The sequence below is a fragment of the Scheffersomyces amazonensis genome, assembly GCF_036850825.1.
Source record: "Scheffersomyces amazonensis strain UFMG-HMD-26.3 chromosome Unknown RJT21scaffold_2, whole genome shotgun sequence".
In the NCBI taxonomy this organism is placed as follows: Eukaryota; Fungi; Ascomycota; class Pichiomycetes; order Serinales; family Debaryomycetaceae; genus Scheffersomyces; species Scheffersomyces amazonensis.
Window position 1 is genome coordinate 3,162,398 of NW_027042742.1, and position 26,306 is coordinate 3,188,703.

The 26,306-nt window shown below is 32.2% G+C and overlaps 14 protein-coding genes across 14 annotated transcripts; 8 read left to right on the plus strand and 6 right to left on the minus strand. All coding sequences in view use genetic code 12, as the record gives it.

Annotated features, from left to right (window-relative positions):
- The first annotated feature begins 1 nt into the window (after nt 1).
- RJT21DRAFT_28690 (uncharacterized protein) lies at nt 2–1,679 on the plus strand. Its single transcript, XM_064884050.1, has one exon. The coding sequence runs from the start codon at nt 88–90 to the stop codon at nt 1,624–1,626; it is 1,539 nt and encodes a 512-aa protein (XP_064740360.1). The 5' UTR covers nt 2–87; the 3' UTR covers nt 1,627–1,679.
- On the minus strand, nt 1,680–3,308 carry RJT21DRAFT_28689 (FG-nucleoporin). Its single transcript, XM_064884049.1, has one exon. It carries the CDS (start codon nt 3,132–3,134, stop codon nt 1,734–1,736), a length of 1,401 nt encoding a protein of 466 aa, XP_064740361.1. The 5' UTR covers nt 3,135–3,308; the 3' UTR covers nt 1,680–1,733.
- Nucleotides 3,185–4,258, plus strand: RRP42 (exosome non-catalytic core subunit; the record flags this gene model as incomplete). Its single annotated transcript, XM_064883151.1, has 1 exon — nt 3,185–4,258. Exon 1 carries the CDS (start codon nt 3,398–3,400, stop codon nt 4,256–4,258), a length of 861 nt encoding a protein of 286 aa, XP_064740362.1. The 5' UTR covers nt 3,185–3,397.
- Nucleotides 4,022–8,562, minus strand: RJT21DRAFT_28687 (tRNA (guanosine(18)-2'-O)-methyltransferase). Its single transcript, XM_064884048.1, has one exon. It carries the CDS (start codon nt 8,370–8,372, stop codon nt 4,266–4,268), a length of 4,107 nt encoding a protein of 1,368 aa, XP_064740363.1. The 5' UTR covers nt 8,373–8,562; the 3' UTR covers nt 4,022–4,265.
- A 215-nt stretch (nt 8,563–8,777) lies between these two features.
- HRQ2 (Hrq2p) lies at nt 8,778–10,148 on the plus strand. The gene has a single exon (XM_064884052.1). It carries the CDS (start codon nt 8,882–8,884, stop codon nt 10,112–10,114), a length of 1,233 nt encoding a protein of 410 aa, XP_064740364.1. The 5' UTR covers nt 8,778–8,881; the 3' UTR covers nt 10,115–10,148.
- Nucleotides 10,149–10,183: 35 nt separating this feature from the next.
- On the minus strand, nt 10,184–12,076 carry RJT21DRAFT_82627 (uncharacterized protein; the record flags this gene model as incomplete). The annotated part of the gene is made up of 1 exon (XM_064885337.1): nt 10,184–12,076. The coding sequence occupies one exon, from the start codon at nt 12,074–12,076 to the stop codon at nt 10,184–10,186; it is 1,893 nt and encodes a 630-aa protein (XP_064740365.1).
- A 224-nt stretch (nt 12,077–12,300) lies between these two features.
- On the plus strand, nt 12,301–14,852 carry NUP84 (Nup84p). The gene has a single exon (XM_064881528.1). It carries the CDS (start codon nt 12,389–12,391, stop codon nt 14,780–14,782), a length of 2,394 nt encoding a protein of 797 aa, XP_064740366.1. The 5' UTR covers nt 12,301–12,388; the 3' UTR covers nt 14,783–14,852.
- Nucleotides 14,853–16,219, minus strand: RPN6 (proteasome regulatory particle lid subunit). The gene has a single exon (XM_064882847.1). It carries the CDS (start codon nt 16,127–16,129, stop codon nt 14,858–14,860), a length of 1,272 nt encoding a protein of 423 aa, XP_064740367.1. The 5' UTR covers nt 16,130–16,219; the 3' UTR covers nt 14,853–14,857.
- Nucleotides 16,220–17,873, plus strand: RJT21DRAFT_119787 (putative RNA methyltransferase). The gene has a single exon (XM_064881529.1). It carries the CDS (start codon nt 16,395–16,397, stop codon nt 17,796–17,798), a length of 1,404 nt encoding a protein of 467 aa, XP_064740368.1. The 5' UTR covers nt 16,220–16,394; the 3' UTR covers nt 17,799–17,873.
- Nucleotides 17,874–17,907: 34 nt separating this feature from the next.
- Nucleotides 17,908–18,559, minus strand: RJT21DRAFT_119788 (uncharacterized protein). Its single transcript, XM_064881530.1, has one exon. The coding sequence runs from the start codon at nt 18,470–18,472 to the stop codon at nt 17,969–17,971; it is 504 nt and encodes a 167-aa protein (XP_064740369.1). The 5' UTR covers nt 18,473–18,559; the 3' UTR covers nt 17,908–17,968.
- Nucleotides 18,449–19,999, plus strand: RJT21DRAFT_119789 (uncharacterized protein). The gene has a single exon (XM_064881531.1). It carries the CDS (start codon nt 18,657–18,659, stop codon nt 19,914–19,916), a length of 1,260 nt encoding a protein of 419 aa, XP_064740370.1. The 5' UTR covers nt 18,449–18,656; the 3' UTR covers nt 19,917–19,999.
- Nucleotides 20,000–21,931: 1,932 nt separating this feature from the next.
- RJT21DRAFT_113516 (uncharacterized protein) lies at nt 21,932–22,984 on the plus strand (the record flags this gene model as incomplete). Its single annotated transcript, XM_064880168.1, has 1 exon — nt 21,932–22,984. The coding sequence occupies one exon, from the start codon at nt 21,932–21,934 to the stop codon at nt 22,982–22,984; it is 1,053 nt and encodes a 350-aa protein (XP_064740371.1).
- A 333-nt stretch (nt 22,985–23,317) lies between these two features.
- RJT21DRAFT_135005 (exosome non-catalytic core subunit) lies at nt 23,318–24,447 on the minus strand (the record flags this gene model as incomplete). Its single annotated transcript, XM_064883243.1, has 1 exon — nt 23,318–24,447. The coding sequence occupies exon 1, from the start codon at nt 24,315–24,317 to the stop codon at nt 23,319–23,321; it is 999 nt and encodes a 332-aa protein (XP_064740372.1). The 5' UTR covers nt 24,318–24,447.
- RJT21DRAFT_119794 (tRNA (guanine) methyltransferase) lies at nt 24,448–26,304 on the plus strand. Its single transcript, XM_064881532.1, has one exon. It carries the CDS (start codon nt 24,485–24,487, stop codon nt 25,961–25,963), a length of 1,479 nt encoding a protein of 492 aa, XP_064740373.1. The 5' UTR covers nt 24,448–24,484; the 3' UTR covers nt 25,964–26,304.
- The last annotated feature ends 2 nt before the right edge of the window (nt 26,305–26,306 follow it).

Sequence of the window (26,306 nt, forward strand, 5' to 3'; positions counted from 1 at the left end):
GCACGCGTTTTTTGTAAACAATCAAAGTAAACAATAACCCCATCGGTATTCTTCGTATTCCAACTCAGTAAATAATTATATATCACCATGTCTAAGAGGGTTATAAGACATACTCCACTATTAACAAAGTTAACTAGTGTGCCATTTGATTTATATCTTTATTTAAATGAATTACATTCATCAATTGAATGGGATGATTTTTCCGTCTCGGTGGCCTTACCATTAGGTATAGGATTAACTATAATAACTATAATTTGTCAAGGATTAAATAATTATTATAATTCTATTAATGTGAAATCTAATAATGCATTATTTGATACTGATTATTATAATTATGAAAGAATTAAACGTTCATTATCATATAATGAACAACTTCAACAACAATCTAGTCATGGACAAATAGTTCCATCAATCTTATGGTTATTAAATGGTATTTCTTCATTAATAGTTATTTTTGGATTATTTAATACATATCAAATCATTACCTCCTATAAGAATTATAAGTTATTAAATGCTTCAAGTAAACCTTCAAGTCCTTCAGCATTTAAAGGTTCATTAAATCATTCAAATCTGATTATTGTTAAATCAATAAATTATTTATTACTGGCTATATTTGGTAAACCTGAAATTGATGAAGATGAAGATGAATCACAATTAATAGATGATACTATTGATATTGAAGATGAAGAAGTATGGCAATTAAATATTTGGGATCCATCTAAATTTCAATTACATTTATTAATTGGTTTAAATCCAGTTAATTTATTTATAATTCATTTTATTAATAATCAAAGTAATTTATTAAATTATGTGGGTACACTTGGATTGGTTTCAATTACAATTTCAATTATGATTAATAAATTTACATTATTAGTTAAAGATAAACAAATTCTTTATGAAGCCATGTTTAAAGAGTATAATACGAAATTTGTAAATCCTAAAGTTAATAAAGTTAAAAAGGATGTAGTTATTGATGCTTGTAGAGGTCCTTATTATGGAGATGATGTATTAACTAAATATGCTGATACAAAACTGAGAATATTTATAACTCATGATATAAATGGTAATGAAATAGACAATAAATCTGATACTTCTATTGAAGAATTACCTACTTCACATTATGGAGATCCTCAATATTCTAGAGTTCTGTCTAGAGTTCTGTCTCGTAGACATCTGCTTTATGAAGATGCTGATTCTAATGATACAGTTAGATGGTATAATAATTCTTCAACTCCTTATCAACCAGGTCATAGTAGAGTTATTCAAACTCCTACTTACAATAGATCATCTAGTGTTATTAGATCTTCACTCAATACTCATAATAAAGAAAATAGAGTTCCTCCTCCTCCTCCTAATTTATCGTATATAAGATCTCCTACAAAGTTATCACCTACAAAGGAACCCTTAAGCTATAGATCTTTTTCGAGATCACCTTCTCGATCTCCTACTAGAGATCCAATATCATTTAGATCTCCTTCAAGATCTCCTACCAGAATAAGATCTCCTTCACCTACTAAAGGTAGAAATCCAAATTTATCTTATACATCTTCACCTATTAGAGGTGGAACTACTTATGTAAAGAATGTGCCACCTCAATCGCCAACACATCATCCTGGATGGCGATAAATAACTCGAGAATTAATAATTAATAATTAACAATAATCTAATATCAAAATATATTATTATATGGACATCTATGTAAATTCAATTTAAATTATACAATTAAGTTAATTTCATAATTCGTGGAATCCGAATATATATCTACTTAAGTTACCTAAAACTCCTAATTTCTCTTGTTTAGCATCCTTCTCCTTTTGTTGATCTCCATTATTTAAAAAGAATTGAGATCCATCTTTCATTTCGAATTTATTAGTTAATTGACTAGGAGTGGATTCCTTTATAATTCCATTACCATTACTATTGCTAATACTATTACTATTACCATTACTGTTACTATTACTATTACCATTAAGTAATTTTTCTGGTTTAACTACTGATAAATCAAGAGCATTATTACCTCCAATATCTTCATTAGACGTAATAGATCTCTTTTGTAATTTCTCTATAGCATGTTTAGTATAAGGTATAACTCCTAATAATACCCCATTAAATACTGACCCATTTTCTTGAATAGCATCTAATGCAGAAGCAGGATTATCAAAAGTTAATTTTATCCAATTCTTTCCAACAAATATAGGTACTAATTTTTTAGATAATTGATTATGTCTAGAATTTAATGAAGAATAAGTTGATTTATGATTACTTTCAAAGTCTTCTAAAATATCACCAAATTCTTTAAAATGTTGAATGATTTGATTAGTTAATGATTCAGGATATCCAAATACAATAATGGCACTTTCATTATTAACTAATGGATTCATAGATTCTTTGGTTATAGAACTTTCTTGCTTTTTCAGTTCATTAGTTCCTCTAGTAAATACATTCTCAAAAGTTTTAGGATCTTTATTTATAAATGAATCAATTTTTTCAACGGGTTTATTACCTAAAGAAACTAAAAATTCATCATTTAAATCATGAATTGATCGAGTAGGTGGTAAATCTTCATCAAAATTTGTAAAGAAATCTTCATTATTAATGAGAGTTTCATTTAAAGTTTCATCATATTTAGTAAAATCTACACTGGTATCATCGACTTTATCCAAGAGTTTCCGTTGTTGTTGCAGCAGTTGTTGACCTGCAAATGATAATAAATTATATTCATTAGATGATAAGAGACTACTGGATTTCTTTTCACGATTACTTCCATTTCCACTACCACTTCCTGTACCATTTCCTGTACCATTTCCATTACCATTACCATTACCATTTCCATCTTTCTTAGTTTTAGATGCTGCGATTTGGAAACTGGCCTTTTTCTTAGGAACTAAGTGGTTAGGTATAATACGTTTCTTTTGATTTTGAAACCATATTGGTTGCGGTTGTTGTTGTTGTTGTTGTTGTTGTTGAGCTTGTTGCTGTTGTTGTTGTTGTGGTTGTTGTTGTTGTACTCCTATAGGTGGTGGAGTCTGTTGTACTGGTTGTTGTGATGATTGAATAAGACTAAATCCACTACTGGTAGACCCCACTGTCTGGGGGACACTAGTGCCTCCAGATATACTGAACAAACTGGTCATTACTGGTCCACTTAGTGAGTAGTTAGTGGGTACACTTTAGTGAGTAGTGAGAACGGTACTGTTTATAGCTAGTGATGAACATCTCTCAGTAAAAAAAAAGGTCCTGCATTCAGCCCAGCACAATTTTTCAATATCATCACTAAAAATTAATGCGAATTAATTATGGCCCGCTAGTGTCTAGCGAGGGTATACTGATACTTTCACTAGTCAAAGTAAAGCCAAGCAAAGCAAAGCAAGGCAAAGCTCAGTAATACCACCAAAGCATGATACTATCACCCGCAGAGAGAGCGTACTTGTACGAGTCGCTAGTTCAGAAACCAGCCATACGACCAGGAGCAAGATCCGACCATCAGTTCCGACCATTAGAAGCCAAGACAGGCTTCTTACCTAATTCCAATGGATCAGCTAGAATTAGATTAAATGATGGTAGTGAATGTATTATTAGTGTTAAATCTAAAGTAGTAGTTACCCGAGGGGAACTGTCCTTGATTGAAGTTGATATTGATGTACCTGGATTTCGAGATGATTCGAATTTTGTCTCTAATCTTAAATTTAGTTTAACTAATCTCCTCATTACTAAATTCCCCGTTGAATATTTAAGACTTACATCTAAATATTCTTTTAAATTATTTATAGATTGCATAGTAATAAGTCATTCATCATATCCATTAAGTTTAATATCTTTAACATCATATTTAGCTTTAAAAACTACTAGATTACCATTATTAACTAGTGAAGTTAATGATGAAGAAATTGAAGAACAACCAACATTTTCTGATGATTGGGATAATGCAAAATATATTCATCCTACATTTCAACCTCCTATCTTCATAACTTTAGGAGTAATAGGAGAGAATTTATTATTTGATCCATCAATTGAAGAAGAACAAGTATTAGAAAATGGATTAATATTAAGTTTTTATAAGGATAAAGTTATAACGCCAATAATCAATATGAATTTAGCTACAAATTCTAATAATTCTAATTTTAAAGGGTTAAATCAAAAATTAATTATACAAAGTATAAATTTATGTAATAAATATTGTCCTGCTATAATTAAAGCATTAGATACTTTAATTGAACAAGATGATGAAAATGATGATACTGATAATCATATTTTTTAAATTATATTTATGTATGTTGTATAGAATAGGCATGTACTATAATGGCAGCTGCTGTTTGAATATTCATAGATCTAATAACTCCCAGTTGTTTAATCTCTACACAAAAATCTAATTCTGCTAATAAATGTCCGGGTATACCTTCCTTTTCCTTACCTAATAAGATTAAAGATTTAGCAGGGAATTTCAATTCACTATTTAATTCAATAGATTTATCAGTTTGTTCTAATCCAATTAATGTATAACCATCTTTCTTCTTATTTTGTAAATAATCTCTAATATCATTTTCTCGAACTTCAATCATTGGCATCCAACTATCGGCAGTAACTGCCACATTCTTAAATTGGGGATGATTCTTTATATGAATATCATTAAGGGTCAAGGTTCCTGCCCCTAACACATCACATAACCGACAGATCCCACCTAAATTAGGCGGCTTATCTACTAATGATGATACAACAATAAGGTCACTACGAACTACTTCTTTACCTCGAATGGTTTCTTCATCCACATCCATAATGGCTCCCCATTGTCCACTTTTGGTTTGAAGTGGAGATTCAGTAGTGACGGTTGCTTTACTATGAGATAAATTATGAGCTTTACGTTCTCTAACCCAAAGGTTTTCTAAATTCTCTCCTATAGGATGATTTAAAAGGGGTATTTGATGATTATCCAAGTACTTGGAATAGTCTTCATATCGTATAAAATCAATAGTGTCTCTATCAGATATTCTTAATAATACTCCTCCTGAGATACTAACTAAATTTAAGTCTCGTTTAATATCCCATAATAAGGCATCTCCACTTCTATATTGTCCAAAAGATTCGGTTTGTGATGCACTCGTATATAAGTTAGTGATTAATCGTATAAGATCATCTTCAATACTTAAATTATGATGAGTAATCTCTTCATAAATAGATATAACTAATGATAATGAGAAATGTCTAGTGATAACTTTATTAGATGTTGCACCAGGTATAACTATAGTAATAAGTTTCAGTAATAATTTCTGCTTATACTGCTTATCGCTAAGTTGTTTTATCAGGAGGAATAAGATTCTGGAATACGAATTCACTACAGCAGGCTTTAAAGTATCCCGTAATAATGAATCCATTAACCCTTCGATCTCACCGGTATTGTCCGATAACAAATATGCCACTATCCATTCAATATAAGCTCTAGCCAAGGGACTAGGATCAGTACCAATTAGAGATTTAAATTGATCCAAATAAGGAGCCAAATCAGCCACATCAATAACCCCTAATATTATAGAAAATAACTGAATTCTTCTCCATTCTTCAAATCCATCTGTACTCTTATATACTTCATACAAGTAGTAATTACTTTGATTTTCATGGATATAATCAAATAATTGATTAGCAAATCGACGAGATTTGATAGAATTAATGATAGCCATAAGATTAATCTTCGAGCTAACTTCTTCCGGACCATAGACTTGAGAATAGAGCTTAGAAAATGAATCATTGGCTATCTCCTTATCGAATATATCTGCAATGACAGCTTCTAATTTGAATACATTACTGTTTAATTGGTATACAATAAACGTATTGACTATGACTTGTGGTAACCAATTAAGTGATTCGAATTCTGATCCATGACTAACTTGATAGTTAGAAAGTGACTTAGTGAAAGTAGGTAATAAACTTCTTCTACCGGCAGCATTCTTAATGATGGAGGTACTGAATGATAATAATTGCGATACTACAGAATCATTGGTCGATGATAACGATAAGATCTTAGGGTGTAAGATTGTCCTAATCAATGCGATATGAAGATCCTTCTGATTCAATTGGAGTCGAGTAGAATCTAAGCTAGTCCACATAGAACATAAGAAATCCACTACTGCTTCAAGTTCAATGGCGTTTACATGTTCCTTAGTAATAAATGCTTCTATAAATTGGACCATAGACATATTAGCTTTAAAGCTGGATGAATTAGAATCCAATAGTTCTAAGATGGTAGATATTGGAACTTGAACTGGTTCTCTAGTATAGCAAATACTAATAAGATTATAGAATTCTCCATAGATATCTTCCTTAAGTTTATAGAAGGTCTTAACTGTTTTGGAGACTTCTTCTGAATTGCTAAGTAATGTGTGATAGAACAGAATCAAGCTGGAGAAATTGATTGGTTTGACTTCATTGCTATTGTACAATTGGTTAAAAATAATAAGCTTATAGTAGGTGTTTTCCAATACGGTATAGTCATCTGATGCAAATCCAATTTGAATAGAATTCCATAATGGTTCAAGAGTTGCCTTGCCAGATAACTTGGATTCAGCTAAACTCTTAAGGAAATCAGTATTACAGCTACTAACTACATTGTTGACTATATGTTGCCAATCGATACTTAACTCAATTCCAAAGTCTATAGCTTTAGCCAATAACACTTCAGATGTCAACTTGTGAGAATCTATCTTACCTCCTTTTATAGAATAAATGAGTATATCATGATCATCATTAGTTCCGATGAATTCATATAAATCTATATCTGAAAAGGCTGCTTGGAATAAATGAACATTCTCATTATATATGCTCTTACCATTGAACTTAATGAATTTAGTGGCACAGTCAAGGAAATTAGCGATACTATTGTCAGTGGTAAAGTTTAACAATAATCGAAGATTAATAGTTTGGATAGTTCTTTCAAATACTTCTCCTTCAGCTCGGGCTTCAAATAACTTTAAGAGGGGTATATCATGTTTAGAAAACTTCAATACTTTCTTATTGGCCAATCCCTTTAAAATCCCATAAGTAACGTATATTCTAGAAGGATCAAAGGCATCCTTTAAGTTCTCAAGTACTTTCAATAATGAGTATACAACATTGTCAGTTTCTTCATCAGTCAAAGTATCTAATAAATGAGTAATGAATGATGTAAGTTTACGACCATAATGACAATCTTCAATATGATTAACGGTTCTAACACTAAAATGTGATGCTAACATCATATAAGGCAAGAAGATTTCCTCGAGATATTTCAACCCATATTTCAATAAATGTAAATTGGAATCAGGAATGGAAAAGAGTAACTTAAGAGTGAATTTTCTAACTGAATCCATACTGGCTTTAAACCCAGTTGAAAGTAAACAGAATCCCCAAGATGGATGTATAAGAGAATCTGCTGAAATTAATGCAGTTATATCTTTAATTCCTCCTTCTGCTTGATGTAAAGAAGTATCAATTCCTAAGATTTCAAATAAGGTCAGGAATCTAGACCATTCTTGTAAGTGTTTATCAGTATTATGACTATTCCATTTAATATAATCATTATTAATATCAAAGGTTATGGATTTGACGGTAAGTTGTAAAATAGAAAGACAATACTTTCTGTGCTCATGGGAATCACTTACTAATGCATTTTGAATAATGGACCAATACTTATTAGTAGTTACTACTGCTTTAAATTCTGCATTAGATGAGAGATCTTCACAACTTAAATAACGTAACCAAAATACAAAGGCATGACTTTTCTTATTACCAGATTCTAATAAGAATATTAATTTCCACATAGTATCCGAACCATTGAATTCTTGAGCAATCAGTTTAATTCTCCATCTTAAAAGTTTAGAAGCTATTGAAGATATCTCTTCATCATATATAGCAATAAAAGCTAATAATATTGAATCGATATTGTGAATATCGAGAGTCGAAATATGAATAAATAACATATCCAAGAATTTAAATAACTTGAATATGAATTCATTCGAAAGCTCTGAATCACCACTATCATGAAATTTTACACTTATAAGTTCAAATATACCTTGTTGAAAGTAATTCTTATGACTCAAGATGTATGACGAAAGGTACTGTTCAATTTTTGATAAAAGTTCTTGACGTAAAGAAGGTACACATTGTGCTAATTTTAAGACACCATCCAAATCTTCATCTTCAATATTAAATAATTTGTCTGTACAATATTTAGATATATTTTCATATAACTCAGTATGCTCATCGAGTTGTACAGTCTCTAATAATCCACATAATGGTTCTATATTTTCCAAATTCGACTGTAAATCCGTCGAGAGAATTCGAGCAACTTCTCGTCTTTGGGACTCTTCCAAATACTGTGCTACTACCAAAATAGAGCTAGACATATTCTCCCAATTGGTCAAACCCGATAGTAAAGTTTGCGCTTTCGCTACCCGTTAAGCTGCTGTAGGCTCTAAAAATTTTTTTTCTTCTAATAATTATTTTGCATCTGTGGAGGTCACGTGAAAATCTGTAGTCTTTTTGGTCTTTCTTCTTGTGCGTCAAACGGCGGGATATGATCCCGATAAAATCGACCCAGATAAAAATTCTTGGAATTGAATAGCGAATAAGCTGAAGAATAGAATGCCCAGCGGAGATAGGTTCCTCAGCGCATATCTCGATCACAATGTCATTGTTGTGGTATAACACTAAAATTTAAGTGCAGAAGACTGATTAACTGACAGCTTAAGCTTTATCACTACCGGCATCTTAATCCCTAGAGGCGGTGCGACCTCGCGAACTTTTCCCCATTAAGGTTAGCGGATATCCTGATTAGATCTGGCCATTCATATATAAAGACATCTGATTTCTGGGGAAATTTTTCAATTTAGATCCATAGTTAGTGGTGGAATCAATGAGTGAGCCAAGTGTAACATATATCACACAATATCTTAGTGGAATCATAACTTCTGGCGAGTATGTTCAAGTATTAGCTAGTATTTTAGTTGCATTAGTTGTTATCTATAAGGTTCAACAATGGATAAATGGTGAGTCATCCGAGTCATCTAAGTCATCGACTAAATCAACCGGTAAGAAAGTTGGTTTATATGATGTGGATCCTTCTAAGCCACTTGAAATCAAGCCAGTAGATTCTGATTTTGTATGGGATAAACAACCAGCCTTGAAGTCTTACCCTTTTAAGAATGCAGCCTATAAATTAACTATGGCCATAAAGACTTTGGATCCTCAGGATTGGTTATTAATTGAACCCACTTATCTTCTGCGTCTTGAGGTTAAATCTAAAATCATTCATAATAAGCATGAAGATTATCCTGCTGATAAGGATTTACGATCTAGTACAGTATTTGTTACTGATGAAGCTATACCTGCTATAAGGGAAACTTATAATACTATTGTTAACTATATGGTAGTCAAATATCCCATGTATTTCCAAAAAGATGGTGGTATAATTCATAACTTAATTACCAAAAAGGATATCCCAGCCACTCTGACAGGAATTGAACCGGTGAAGTGTCTTGAATATTTAACTGAAACCATAGAAGAAGATATAATTATTTTATTGACAGATCCTACTAAACAAAATGAAGAGAATGGAACAGAATATTTTTTCAAAGCGGGAGTATTTGCATTTGCAGCCGGATTTGATCCAAGAGATCGGTTCAATAGACCGCTCACGGCAGTACATGAACGAATTCCCGGATATGAAGAGAAAATGAAAGTATCAATGAATCGATTCTTTCAAAGAATATCTCCGGGTCAATTTGTTACTAGAAGTAACTTTTCTGTACAGACCCATAATAAATTTTATGTGGATGATGCTAACAAAGGTCATAACTTACCCGAGGATTATGTTCAACAACCCATCGACATTAAAGATTTGGATTTTGATACTCAAGTTCATTATAGAAGTGAGAGACAAGTATTAACTCGATTACCTGAGACAGGAGCTGTTCTTTTCACCATTAGAACTTATTTAACTCCCTTGAGTGAATTTAAACAAGATGGTAAAGAAGTATGTGAACGATTAATCGGAGCCATTAATGGATTCCCCGATGACATTAGACGATACAAAGCAGCCGGAGAATGGGGACCACCAGTTATACAATATCTTGAGACGTCTGACTAGTTAGTTGTGTATTTGTAAATTAATAATACATTATATATATATATAGTTTAATAAGTTATAGCTTCTAGCTTATAGTTTATATACTTCTTCTTTAATCTCTTCCCAAATTTCAATGTTCTTTTTAGCCCAACCAGTGAGAAATCGGTTGTAACATAATAATATTTCGTAAATCATCTTTAACTGTTCTTTATGGAATGCCTGGAAATCTTTATTAACTTCATCAGTTATATACGATATGTCTTCAAGCATTATATTCTGACATTTCTCAAATATTTTAATCTTTTCTTGAAGTACTGATATACGTTGGCGACGGGTTTGTTCAGGATTCTGATCAATGATTTCACTAACGTATTGAGTAATCTTCTTTAGGCTGGGGAATCTAAATCTAGAAGTAGAAGTAGTTGAAGTAGTTGTAATAGTGGTAGAAGTTGGTTCTGGTGGTGTTTTCTTATTGTTACTATCTTTTGCTATGGCATCATCCAAGTTATACTTGGTATCCTTAGCTTGAGGATCAGAGTTTACTGCATTCTCTATTCTTCCAGACTCTTCTTCCGTATGAAGTAATTCCAGAAGCTCCTTTTTCTTGGATTTTAATTCTAGATCCAATAGTTCCTTCTGGCGTAATTTACGGTTCTGGTACTTGGTGATGAACTGGAGTATACTCGAGTATTGTACTGCTTCACCTAATGGTTCAGAAAATTTAGTTTCTAAATCTCCAATTAATCCATTGATGGTTATATAGGATCTATCAAATGCTTGTCCTACCTTATCAAATACTACATTAGCTTTAGAATTCTTACCTTCTTTAGATGATTCCGATAATGCTAAGGAAAAGGAATTGAATATGGTACCTAAATCAGCATAATCATTTGATAATCCCATATAATTGGCCATTATACGCTTGTTGATTTCATCTAATCCTGAAGTATTAATAATATATTTTGAATTAGTAGTCTTTTCTATGACTGCATTGCCATTACCATTACCATTACCATTGGTTTGACCCTGCAGCAGCAGCAGCAGAAGATGCAGCAGAGTACCATTAGCTGTACTATCACCATTCAAGATTTTCTTAGTAATTCTCTTTCGATTATCTTTAAAGAATGACATAGTAGGTCCATTACTGGGATTAGGAAGATTGGCATAGATTGGATCAGTCTTTAAACCATTTTCAGGATTCAGAAGATAGATGGATTTAGGTAATTGACTAGACATAAGTACAGTTTCATCAGTCCAATTGGCATTAGGATCTAAGAATTTAGCAAAGAATTGAAGATTCCGAATTCGAGGAATCTTTAAACAATTATTAAGGAAATTTGCCAATAAACGTTTCCGATGTTCAATTAGTTTATTCTTAGCCAAATGAGTTGAATTTATATATGAATAAGGAGATTGAGGATGATGCAGTTCAGATCCATTAGTATCACCATTATTACTATTACCATTTCCATTATCAATTGATTGAGCTTGACTAACTAAACCATTCAATACTGTTAAATTAAGATAATTCTTTGGAGGTATAGGAGGAATAATAATTAGAGGAAATATCTTAGTAAGAATATCTCGTAAACTTTCAAAATCACTATACCTTCGCCTCGTTAATACTTCTTCCTTAATATCTTCACAATTAATTAATTTAATCGTATATACCACATATTTCTTCAGAGAGTTAACCATACCTTCATTAGAATTACCAGCCTCAGTAATTTCAATCTTTACCTTTTTACTCGGTTTTAAAAGCTTAGTTACTCGGCTTTCAACATTAATCGGTACATCTATTACTGTATCATTCACTGCACGTGAATTACCCAATAATAATGATTCTTCACCTCCTTCTTCGTCTTGATTTATAAATCCGCTTATACCTCCCTGATGAGAAAATGGATTATTATCTTCATCTTCTGTAAAAGTTGGTGGTTCAGGAGTGTTCCGGGATATACTTACTTCGGTGTCGGATGCCATTCTATCCGTTTTACTTATTATTGATCCGGTAATGGCTATGTATCGTAGGATTACAGACTGGTTTCTTAGGGGGGAGTGACATTTCTGATTCCCCGTAAGAGGGACACCTGCATAGAGGTACAGTCCATACATGTGACCTTGCACATGAAAGAAAAATCTCATGTCGTGAATGCGACATGCACATGCGCGATCATGTGCAAACATAATGTCGCTGGATCACCACCCTTTTATTGAAAAATTAAAATAAACACTAGTAAAATAGGTGAATTTATATAGAAAACAATCCATTACCCCACAACCAATAACATAGATATGATATCCTCGGGGACTCGAAACATGCCGGCGACGACGGATATCGAGGTACAATTTGCTACTATTCTCAAGGAGTATCAATTGAAAACAGACGTTGAAGAATTCGACATCATCGGCAAATTCAAATCACTCTGTGCCCAACGAGCACTTGCTATCGGTACTACCTTAGAAGGTCAGGAAGTTTCGGCTGAGTTTGACCACTGGGACTTAGAAACCAAATTGTGGCATTTGGTGGAGTTATTATCATCATTCCGATTATCGAGATGGGACATACTGTTACTTAAAGAATATGAGATGTCATCGCTTGGTACCAAGCAAGAGAACTATTTACGTCAGAATCCTCAAATCATAGAGTTGTATCGAATTATTGAATGGCTTCAAACTAATACACGAAATGTGGATACTGAGGGAGTTGAACTGTATCAAATGAAGTGGAATAACACTAGACTTGCAGTGGTAAACAAAGACTATGATATTCTCCTCAATAATATTCCTGCTCATAATCTTGTGGATACTTTGGATGTAGATTCTCCATTACGTTCGAATAAGTCCATTCATCCACATGATGAAGCTGTTGATTCAACTAATTTCCACATCATATATAAACTAGTACTTGCCAATAGAGTAACAGATGCATTGGAGATAGCTCGTAATACTGGCAACTACGCCTTAGCCTTGATCCTTCTTGGTTATACCCAGACGTACTACGACCCTATAATTGATAAACGGGATGAAGAAGATATCAAAGATATCAATGATGGTGAAGATGGTGAAGATGGTGAAATTCTTCCTTCTATTGCTTCTGGTACGAAGCACAAACTCTTATGGACTAAAGCCGTATACAAATTGTCACAACAACCTAATCTTAACAAATATGAAAGATTGATTTATTCATACTTAAGTGGAGGTGATGTAAGTGCCAATCTTAGTGAAGCAGCTGATGATTGGGCAGAATCCCTTTTGATATACACCTCTCAACTATACACCTACAAATTACAAGAGTTTATGATAAATCTATACAAAGATCAAAATTCAGATGAAGATATTCCTTCAATTGTGATTCTTCCGCCTCAATTGACTACTCTAGACGATATCTTAAATGCATTACTGAAATCTGGCACGACTGTATCGCAGCAAAGTCAACACCCATTAAGGGTAATTTCCGGTAGTATTATGATAGACAAGGTATCATCATTACTCCATAATTTACTCCATAAACATGCCCAAGATAACGCTACTTTGAATCAACCTCATCTTACTCGAGTACTTACCCATTTAGCCATCTTTAAATCCATTATAGGCGGAGATAACCCTGTCCTTCCAGAGGATTTAACCACCATTATTACTTTATACATAGCTCAACTTTCTGATAGTAAACTCACCGATTTGATTCCTATCTATTTATCGTTTATACCCGATGAAAAGGATGCCAGAGAGGCATACTCCTTACTCCTTTCCACTATTACAGACTATGATGAACGGTTGAAGCAGATTGAAATATCCAAGCGTATCAATGATCACAGCACTGATGTGGTAATGCTCGACAACACCAACACCAACAATAACAATAGCAATAACAACAATCAGGATAAGATGATTAATGTATTGAGACGTACAGTTGAACGAGTATTGAGTGAGACAGAAAGTTACTATAGAGATTTACAGAGTAGTGCATCCATTGAAGTTCAGGAGTCTGAAGATACTATTGATGATATGGACTATAAACTCTATCGGTCCGTCGAGTATTTCTATGAGAACAATATGTATGAAGATGCCATTAGTGCCACAGTAACTATCATTAGAAGGTTTCTCCTTTGTGGTAAACTCTCAGCCCTCAAACAATTTGCCAAGGGGAAGAGCTTCAAGAGTATCATCAACAATTACGATGTACAATTACTTGCCAAGGAACATGATGAGGGACATATTAGTGAAGAAACTAAGCTTGAATTATTGGAATATTCTCAGTTATTGGAGGCCCTCATATTGATAGATGATTGGAGGAACTTTGCTAGTATCACTAATGATACTGGCAAGTGGAAGTCAAGTGCCGTATCCAATTCTATAGAGAAGACTAGTAAGACATTGACTAAGTTAATCTTTGATTGGTTCAAAGGGTTAAGTCATTCTGATGATAAGGCTATCTATACTCGATACAGAGCCATCTATGTACCATATCTCATCATTGAATTATTGGAAATCTATCAAAATTCAAGATTGAATGACTGGAAGTATATGAGACAAGTGTTTACGTTAATTAACCAAGTAGCTAATGAGGAAGACAATGATTTCTTAGAATGTTTCCAGGCTAGTGGACGATTACAAGAGTTTTTGGTTAAGGTAGGTGAGATATCAGTAGTGGCTAGTGAGAGAGGAATTCAGGGAGTCTTCTATTAGATAGTTATAATTGTAGTTATAGTAATAGTGATATAGACATATATAAATACATAAATACATACTTACATACATACACTAATTCAATGAAGATGCCTTTTCATACAACAAATCCACTACATTGGATAAGTTCTTAATCAAATCTATAGAAGCATCATAGGCTGCATCTTTTCTTGGTTCATCATAAATGATTAACCAACCATTACCTTGATCTAATACCCCATAAAACACTTTATCCAAGATCATTTGAGATAATTTACCTTCAACTTGTTGTAAATTTAATCCAATAGTCTTAGAAATATGAGATAATTCTACACAACTATAAGATTCTATAATCTTTAATAAATTCTGTTCTAACAAGTTATCGTATAATGCATTGAAATGATTTTTAATAATAGGATCAGATTTTAATTCTGTTGAATAAGTTACAAGGGCATTTTCAAATTCTTTTAAAGATCTATTAGAATATGCAGTAGCAATGGCTTTCATAGCATCAATATCTTTTGATTGATATTTTTGAACATTCTTATGATTTAAAATATTATTAACATCATCAATAAGATTTAACATAATCTTAGTTAATAACATATACTTTAAGATTAAAATAGAACGACTATCATCTTGAGAATTAAATCCTTCAAATGATTCATAAAAGTATGAAAAAGCAGTTTTATAATCTTTATCTTCTGCATTAAGAATCCCACTTTGACAATCTAATTCTGCTTGTAATAAAGTTGGACAATAAATAGAATTTGCTGAAGTTCTTGCACTAGTTAATGCAGCTCTAGATTTAGGAATATTACGTAAAGAATGATAAATTTTAGATTCTAATAATTGTACTTCTACTAATGATGATTTATCATCTAATTTCTTATATTCTCTTAATAAATCATTTATAATCTTTAACCCGTCTTGAAATAATCCCTTCTTATATAATAATTCTGATAATTTCAATTGTAATGATTGTCTTAAAAACAGTAATTTATTATCAATGGCCCATTGTATACTATCTCTAGTCGATTGAATCTGTAAATCTAAAGAATTACTAATAGTATCGAAATTTTCAATTAATGTCTTAACAATCTTAGCTGTCTTAGATTTGGCAAAGTCTCCCAACACCAGTTTAGATTGTTCAATGAGTTGTCTCAATTTCTCGGCATCTTCATTCTTCTGATATATTTTCCCCAATTCAATTATAGCCGATTCTTGTTCCTGTAATCTTTTAGTACTAGTTACAGTTTGATCTGGATAATTTAAGATCAATTGCTTGTAATTGGTTTCCGCTAATGTGTAGTCTTCGAGGGCTGCTGCGTCACGGGCTTGTTCTAATAACGCCGAAGGTTGTGACATGCTGAATTTTACTATTCCTTTTTTTGATATGGTTTATTTATTATTTGTATAATGTTTATTGGTTATTAGTTTCCTGTCGGTGTTAGTGAATTGGAGTTCGTGATTTGCCATCGGTGTTTCCAGTTTTGGCGTTGAGTTTACCAGCCGGTTTGAACACGCGCGCACGACCCACCCACTCTATATGCAAAATAATTTTTCACTTGGAGTATGGAGAAGATGAATCTCGAATCATATTTATTAGTATAGAGGAAGGGAAGTAGTGTCAATGCTAGCTGTTAGTAGAAGAGTTACAGCTGCAGTTCCTATTGGCATCGGACGAGTAGTGGCTAGACCCGTTTTGACTGGTGCTGGTAGTGTACTGTTGTTATGTAGATACTATAGTAAATCGTCAAAACCTGAACCCTCAAGATCTAACCCATTCCCCATAGATACAGCTCATGTTCGAGAGAAACATGAAAATGCTAAATTGAGTAGATACCAAAGGTGGGCTAAGTATCTTGAGTCTGAAAAATTTAAAAAGAGTATGACCAAGTATTATATTGGGGGGTTTATAGCCATGTGTATTAGTTTATACTATTATATGAGAGATCGTTACTATGAAGATATTCAGTTAAAACATGTTCGTGCCAAATATGAAGCTGATCCTAGTTCATTATTAGAATACGAATATTTAATGATGAAAAAGTTGAATAATGAAAGATTACGTCCTAAAGAAGAAAAGAAGTGGAAGATTTATCAAATGATGAGGAAAGAGTTCCGAAGAAAGAATCTTTTGAATAAGGATGCCATTTTTGAGCCTACTCCAGAACAATTGGATGAGTGGTATCAAAAGCAGCCAAGAATTCTGTCTAGAAAGACTCCTGTGTTAGATCAACCTATAGATAAGCCAGATGTTGTGGATGATACAAAGCAGGAAAGTGATAAGAAAACGGCTAATATTGTACCAGCAGAAGATACAACTTCATTCTACGAAGAGAAGGCTGAAGCTTATGATAACGAAATTAAATGGGAAGAACGTGCTATTTTGATGGGAAGAAGAAGATCATGGCTTATGAGCCAAATCCAAGGTGATGTTTTAGAAGTTGCCTGTGGTACAGGAAGAAATATTCCTTATTTAAATACTGAAGATATTAACTCTATAACATTTCTCGATTCTTCTGCCAAAATGGTAGAATTGGCTGTTAAAAAGTTTCAATCATATTACCCTAAATTTAAGAAAGTCGGTTATACAGTAGGTAAGGCTGAAGATTTGGTGGATTTAGTTAAGGACAATAAGTCTATTCAGTATGATACCATTATCGAAACTTTTGGTTTATGTGCTCATGAAGATCCTGTTAAAGCCCTTAAGAATATGAAAGAGTTGTTAAAACCCGGTGGACGTATTGTGTTATTAGAACATGGAAGAAGTACTTGGGGCTTTATTAACAATCACTTGGACTTTAGAAGTGAACATAGAATGAAAACATGGGCCTGTAGATGGAATTTAGATATTTTGGATTTGGTTGATTCTGCAGGTTTGGATATTACTTATGAAAAGAGAGTTCATCTTGGTACTACATATATGTTGATATGCAAACGACCAGAAGATCCTATCAATCAAAGTGAAAAGCCATTCATTAACAAATTATTTGGTTCTGCTCCACCAAAGCCCATTGAGAAATCAAAGTGAGCTCCATGTATATAGACTATCAAATATATAGTACTTTAATATATAGTACTTTAATATATAGTACTTTAATGTATATAGTATTACAAAGAAATAGTATTACAATAGTATTTGTTGTTAGAATAAATAGTACGTATTATTACATAGATATGTATAGTATTTACTGTTGGTTACTAAAGATATATTCCTCCATCATTAGCTTCATTATCATCATCATTACTTTTCTTTGTCACAGTATTCTCATCATCAGAAACATCTCCATCCTTTTTAATATCTACACTTTTTGTCGCATCTTTTACACTCAATTCGTTAAAAATTGTGCCTTCTTCTTTTATCCTATTGGCATCACTTAATAACCCACGAGTCACCAATTCATTCAATACTGCACTAATTCTACTCTTCTGTTCTTCAATAACCACCCTGTTCTCGCCAATGGTTTCAGCATACAATTTCAAATCTTCATCCAATTCAAGTTCGTTAGTATCATTCACGCTTAACTGCCGACGGATTGATGTGATTTCGTCTTGAAGTTCATTATTGGTTTGAATGAGTTTAGTTAGTGAAGTAACCAATTGCTTCTTGATGGATTCTAATACATCTTGGTGCAATTCCGTAATGGCGCGCGTAAATTCGGTAATACTTATCGGCTGCTGCGATGATGAAATTGTCTCTGACATGCTCGTATAATATAATAATAACGATAATAATAATAATAATACAACCTTTATATTGTTCAAGTATATCGTGGAGTAAATCAATGGGTGCGATTTTTAATGGCACTATTTTTTTTCATCACACCGAAAATTTTTTGGAACCAGTTGCAATAATCGCCAATTACAATCAGTACTTTATTAACAAGAAATGTTGAGGGTTCTCTGTAGGAACCGGGGTAGAATACCGATGAGGGTACAGTTAGTGACTTCGTTAACTGTGTCCTCGCTGAAATGGTACTCTACTCGTGAAGAAATATACGAAAAGGTTAATGAAATGCCCCGGATTCATCCTCTTCTTCTTGAACGAGCTGAAATTATCAGTCAAGAACATAAGGCCCTAAGTGATACCCTTTCCAATAGTAATGAATTTAATCAAGAACTTTCCACAAAGTTCTCTAATTTAAGTTTTGCTATAGAGATATATAGTCGATACAAGGAACAACTTACAACGCTAGATGAATTACTTGAAATGGTTGAAGAGCCCAACCAAGATCCTGAGATCATTAGTGAAGCTTTTGATGAAATAGATACTTTATTACCAGAATTAGGTCAGACTATTCGAAAATTACAGAATAGATTGCCTCCTCCATTAAAATTTGGTGATAAACCAACTATCATTGAATTAAGACCCGGTGTAGGAGGTGGTGAAGCTGGACTTTTTACGGAAGATTTGATGCAGATGTATATTAATTATGCTAATATAAAGCGATGGAGATGGGAATTGGTTAGTAAGAATGAAGGTAGTAACGGATTTCCTAATGAAATCATCATTAATATTAATGAGCCGGGATCTTATAATGAATTAAGATTTGAAAGTGGAGTTCATCGAGTACAAAGAATACCAGCAACTGAGAAACAAGGAAGAATTCATACATCAACAGCTGCAGTTGTTGTCTTACCAAAAATGTCTGAAGGTAATGAGAAATCATTAAAGGAAGATGAAAGACAATTTCAGCCAGGAGAAATTAGAATAGATACTATGAGATCAGGAGGTAAAGGGGGTCAACATGTTAATACAACGGATTCTGCCGTTAGATTGGTTCATATACCAACAGGAATCATTGTAGTTCAACAAGATGAAAGATCACAACCTATGAATAAAGCAAAAGCCTTTTCAATCTTAAGAGCTAGATTAGCTCAATTAGAAAAGGATAAAGAATATGCCGATCAAAGAAAGATGAGAACTGATCAAGTTTCAACCACCGATAGATCTGATAAGATTAGAACTTATAATTACCCCCAGAATAGAGTCACTGATCATAGATGTGGATATTCAATACATGATTTACAAGGATGTATGAATGGTAGTAAATTAGGTGAACTCATTGAAAAATTAGAAGAGTATGAATTTGAGTCAAGGTTGCAAGATTTAATTTACAACTCCAACTCACAACAACCCCAGAAATAGATTAAAAGTGTATATAGAATGAGGGGTTTGTTGCAATATATATATAAGTATAATATATGTTAGGACACGTTTATCACCACACGTCTAATGATAAATAGAATATAGTAAAACTGAAATAGTAGTTACGTAATGAGGGTTTAACATACATGAATAAAAGAATAAAAAGAATAAAAAGAATAACTGATTTGTTCTTTGACATGGATTGTCTTGATTTCCCGTTCAGGAAGCCAAGTTACCTCAAGTGAAATTGAAACTAATTCATAAAAAGGTAAATATGGTTACAAAAGTACAAAAACAAGTGCGAAAATGGACATTGACCGGACACTTTGATAAGATCTTAAGCCATAATGATTCATCAATCACTAACGCCATAATTGGGGGGCATAGTTTACCGAAGAGAACTTCGATTTTTATATTTAGTTCATAGGCTCTATAATTAGTAAACGTCCATGCCAAGCTATTCAAAGCATTAAGATGCAAAAAAACATGATTATAGACTATTGATGCATATTCATACATTAGTTGAAGAAAAGACGCGACTCAATACAAACTTAACTGCTGGTTGTTGTTAGGTTGTGTGTAAGTCAATGAAAGAGTGGAGATTTTTACATTTTCTTTATTGTTCCAGTTGGATATGTGTTTTGTGTAACACGAGCCATTCAATTATTTGATCTATTTAACTTTACCAGGAACGGATCCACAAATACTTGCCACTAAAAGGACAGACAGAAACTGACTGTTCTTAGAAATTATCATAGAACTGACAATTGTTGCAAATCACGAATTGTATCAATTATCAACCTGTAGCTGATGAGGGCACTGTCAAAAATGAAAAAAAAAAAAGTCTGAAGAACAGAAAATATTAAAAAGTTAAAAAAAAAGTATATTAAAGAACGATTGATCCGCCTTAGTTAATTCGCGTACATAAGCCAAATTTAAGGGGAAAAGGTCAGTCACATGCTACTTATCACATGACTATAATCTTTAATTTCTTTTTTTTTCTTCATTCAGCAAATTATTTCACTTATTTTATTTTTATTTTTTTTTTATTTTTTACCTTTGTTCCCTTTTTTTTAATCATTCTCTACTACACACCCTGGTTATTCTTTCACCATCAGTTACCAAGTGGTTCTGGAATGGTATGAACAAATATGAGCTGATGAGATGGGACCGTATTAATACGTGACAGCTTTTAGCATTGATTATTGGCAATGTAACATATTCAGTATGGCGTCTAAAGTAGGACAATACAATACAAATGAATGTAAGTAAGTACAATGCAAAATATAGATTGTACAAAATATTGATCCATACTAAGTACTTACAATTTCAAGCTAGTACGGAATATAACACAAGTATTCATTTTTTTTTCTTTCTTTGGTTGGTGTTTTATTTCTTTTAGTTCCTTCATTTGTTAGTTTTTTTTCTTCTTTATTTTTTAAGTTTTTTTCAATTTTTTTTTATTTTTTTTTTTTAATTCATTATGTGTCCCTCGCTCACTAAATTGTTTCTCTCCATTTAAGCTAAGCACAGCTAAGCTAAGCAAGCCAATTTGACCCATCACAATCTGAACTCATCATAAGTACATTTATTGCATTGATGATTTTCTTTTTAGCTTGAATTCTCTTTTATAGTTTGATTCTTAGCTATTCTATAAAGTATCTTCAATATTCAAAATACTTCATCACTATCATCATTTGGCCAAACTCATCTTCAACTTGCCATCTATCCAATCCTATACATTCGCTTATCCTTCTTTCCTATACATCAACTTGGAACACTTTTCTTTTCATTACTGTTTGCCATTCAAAGTTATTATCATAACAAATCCTCAACTATTTTCCTTAATATACCAAATCTTACCGTACCTTACATTACCTTTATTCTTACTATAGAAAGTTTGCTTACAGTTTCCCTTTTTTTCATATTAAAATCATATCATCTCAGCACGTTATTCCCTTAATCAATATCTAAATCACTTCAAAACATCCATATATTTATACATTATATCAATAATGCCGAACCTATATTCCAATATACTATCATTTTTACTTCCTCTACTATTATTACTACCTAATACTGTATTAGGTTTAGGATTTACAATCCCACCTATAAAGGAAGGTGATGTTTCCAAATATTCTTCAAAACAATATTTATTTAATTGTGTAAGTTATCCAACCATTAAAGATGATATATTACTCGTTAGAATTAAACTGGGTGATAAATTAGCATCTCAAAAATTAAATCTTAACATCTTTGATGATGATAATAATCGTTTAAGATCTCAACTTGATATTTCAAACGATATAAGTTTAATGTTCACTAATTTAAATAATCCTATAAAAATATCACAAGATCTTAGTGGTGATAATCAAGATCATTTATCATTTCAAGATTCAGCAAATCAAGTTATTGAACAAATAAAACGTTCATCAAATCGTTTATTTGGACATGAAGATGAAGAACATGTCAGTAATGAAAAGCGTGATGAAAATTTTAATAAAGATTTCGATAGAGCTAAAGCTGATGAATTAATAAATAATTCTCAAGGTAAATCCCTTATTTATATATGTTTTGATAATTTATATGCTGATAAATCTTGGTCATTTGTTGCTAAACCTCGAGATGTTGAATTATTTGTGGATATTAAAAACATGACTACCATTAAACAAACAAATTATAACAATTTTGTTCAATACTTCCGTCGTTTTAAAGAACAAGAATCTAAACGTGAACAAGGATCTGATGATGACGGAGCCAAAGAACCTTCACAATCCCAATCATCAAAATCAGTCAAAGACAAGCCATTTACTCAAGAAGATTTTGAAAATGAAATCCAATATCTCAAGACCGAATTAGACTCAATTGTAGGAAATTTGGATAATTCAGAAATAATTCTTCAAAGTCTTATGGAACAAGAATTTAAATTACGTGATGTAAATGAAGAAATCTTCTCCGATTATACTAAAAACTCGATCATTTTAATAACTTGTATAATATGTTTTGGAATTGTTCAAACCATTTATTTCAAGTGCTATTTAAGAAGAAAGAAGGTTCTTCTGTATTAATCAAACATCGGCACTTTATTACTTCAATTCTACCTCCAACAATGCATTATAAATCGTCATTCAATCAGCATCAATAATAAATAATCAAGTAATTTGACAAATACACGCGCATATATATATATACATAAATATATATCAAAAGTCCGGGATCCAAAAAAAGCATTGAGTTAACTTGTTTCTTTGTTTGATTATTCAATTCACTTAATTTAATTTAGTTTTATTTAATTTAATTTATTTAATTTTATTTAATTTAATTTCCTTTATTGTGGTCAACCTGATCTACTTTTTGGACGATATATTTATACATATATACTAAATAATATAATTAATCGTACTAATTTATGCCTCTCATCTTTTCATTATTAATAATATCTTGACATATGGTCTCCATGGCATCTTTATCATTCAAACTTCCAAGGTTAACATATGCAAGAGAAGCTTCATAACCCATTGAAATTCTTTGTTCTGTAATTCCTAATTCACAATAACTAAGAGCTTTAATAATATTGTAGTATCTAGTAATATTTGATCGAATAGAATTGGTAATAGTCGTATCATTTTTATCAGAATATATCTCCCATGAACTTTCTTCTTCTAATCTAGTTATGGAGGGATTATTACTGTTATTACTATTATTATTGTTATTGTTACTGGTAGGATTATTCACATTGGTTTTATATAACCAAATATATCCATTTACTCCAAGTACACAACTAATATTCCCTGTTAAGTCAAATGCATGGTTCTTAGATTTAATAATTAAAGATGATGGAACTTTCAAAAATATCCCATTTCTTAATTTCCCATATTTTAAGGATCTTGTATGTAAAGATGCAATCCCGTTGTTAAAGATGGTTTGTACTTCAGCATTCAATAAATCTCCTTCTTTTAAGAAATTTCTCATTTGTAATTCATCAGTTTCACTTTTCCTTCTTAAGATTCCACCTGGTAAATTGACAGATCCAAGCATAAGAACTGCATCTTGTTTTGCTCCAATATCTACTTTCCATCGTTTATTACCTACTTCAGTAATTCTTCCAACAATATGGTCACCTGTTTCTGGTTGATAACGTCCTCGAATAGGAATTACACTTAATAATCTATTGACTCGTGATACTGTTCCTGCAACACTTGAATAAGTTTTATCATTTATGAAATAAGTCCCATGACCTTTCATCCAAATAGGATCATCAGTAATTAATTCTCCTGGTGTAACTATAGATTGATTAGTGGTATTATTCATTTCCACATCGGAATCATTGTCATCATCAACATCTTCAAATGGTCGACTTGAACTGGGCTTAGTTATACTGATCACTTCGGCCACTTCCATTATATAATTTGTATGTGTATAGCTTTATATGGTTATATATTGTTGAAAAAGTTGTATATACTCATCTTGAGTTGCAATAATTTTTTGTGTGCAAATTGTGAAAAATTTCAAATGTACCAAATTGATCATAAGACCAAAACTAGTTTGTAATAAATTCCTTTATATTTATGCTAGGCAGTGTTGCGAAAAGACTTCTAGTACTTCCACGTCTTACTCGCACTACATATTTAATTCCATCTTATCGACACTACCACGGAATATCTAAAACTGATAGACGAGATTTTATGATGACTCAATTCGGACCACCCATTAATAGATCTATGAAAGAATTAGATCGTAGTTTCTTTAAGAAAGATATTCAGTTGATAGTGGCTTACTTCCCTAACCCTGTAAATTTATCTACCTTTGTTAAAGTATGTAAAAATGATGTTTTATACTTACCATCCATCAAACATATTGTCCCTATCGAATCATCAAAAGCAGTGCTTCTTAAAGAAAATTATACTTTAGATAATTATCAACTGTTAATAAGTGATGTCACTAAGGAGAAAATAAAGGAGTACGGAATTGAGATTCGTCCATATACTTTGAAGTTGGGTTACGAATACTGGAAGTCCGATGATATTTTAAGAGCTATTCTTCCAGAAGAATTGTTGGATGAAATTCCAACTGGATTTGCTCAGGCTGGTCATGTTGCTCATTTGAATTTAAGAGATGAGTTTAAACCTTATGGAAAGCTCATTGGTGAGGTTATTTTAGATAAGAATCCCAAAGTACGAACTGTAGTTGATAAAGTCGATACTATCGATACAAAATTTCGTACATTTAAGATGAATGTATTAGCCGGGGTAGATGACTTACTTGTTGAGCAAAGTGAGAGTGGGTGTCGGTTTAAATTTGATTTTTCAAAAGTTTATTGGAACTCTAGATTAAGTACCGAACATGAACGTTTAATTAATAGCTTTGCACCACATGAAGTTGTTGTTGATGTATTTGCAGGAGTTGGTCCATTTGCTGTACCAGCAGCAAAGAAAGAAGTTATTGTGTTGGGGAATGATTTAAATCCGGAATCATACAAGTATTTACAAGAGAATATTAAACTCAATCATGTTGAAAAATTCTTAAAGCCATATAATTTAGATGGAAGAGAGATTATTCGTCAATCTCCAAAGTTGTTATTACAATGGATAGAAGATAATTCAGGTACTATTGATAAAACCATAGTCAAAAGAAGAAAAGTTGTCGAGAATGAACAGACTCGACTGGTTAGAGAAACAAATACTATCAAGATTGAAATCCCTAAATACATCAGTCATTTTGTCATGAATTTACCTGATAGTGCATTAACATTCTTAGATGAATTTATAGGGCTCTACTCTGAAGTAGAAAACACTGTAAGAAAGGATCCAAATTTTAAATTACCCATTATAAACGTTCATTGTTTTGAGAAATTCGATCCTCGAGGACCAGAACCACCCATTGAAGAATTACATGCCAAAGTTCATGCCAGAATTGTTAAATTAATTGATTTCGATATACCATTTGATAAATGCCATTTTCATTTAGTTAGAAAAGTTGCCCCTACGAAGCCTATGTTCTGTGTATCATTTGAGTTACCAGAACAAGTAGCGTTCAGAAAGAAGTAAAGAGATAAGATATTGTAAATAGAAATAAATATGTATTATAAGTTACTAGCATAAAACAATGTATAATTCGCAGCTATTACTACTGATTTTTGTATCACTAATATTAGTACTAGTATATATTATTACTGCTGCAAAAATATCGGTAATTCAACTAAACAGTGATTTAATTTAACAGCCGTGGAATATTCTATATGGTTCTAAACAAAATCGTTTCCAATTCAAGCCCAGAAGTATTCCCCAGTTAATTAATGTTAGAGTGGGGAGGAGGGGTGGCAAGAAAAAAAAAAGCGACAAAGGTGGGGAGTGACGGTATATTTTTTTTATTATAGCTGACTTAATGCAG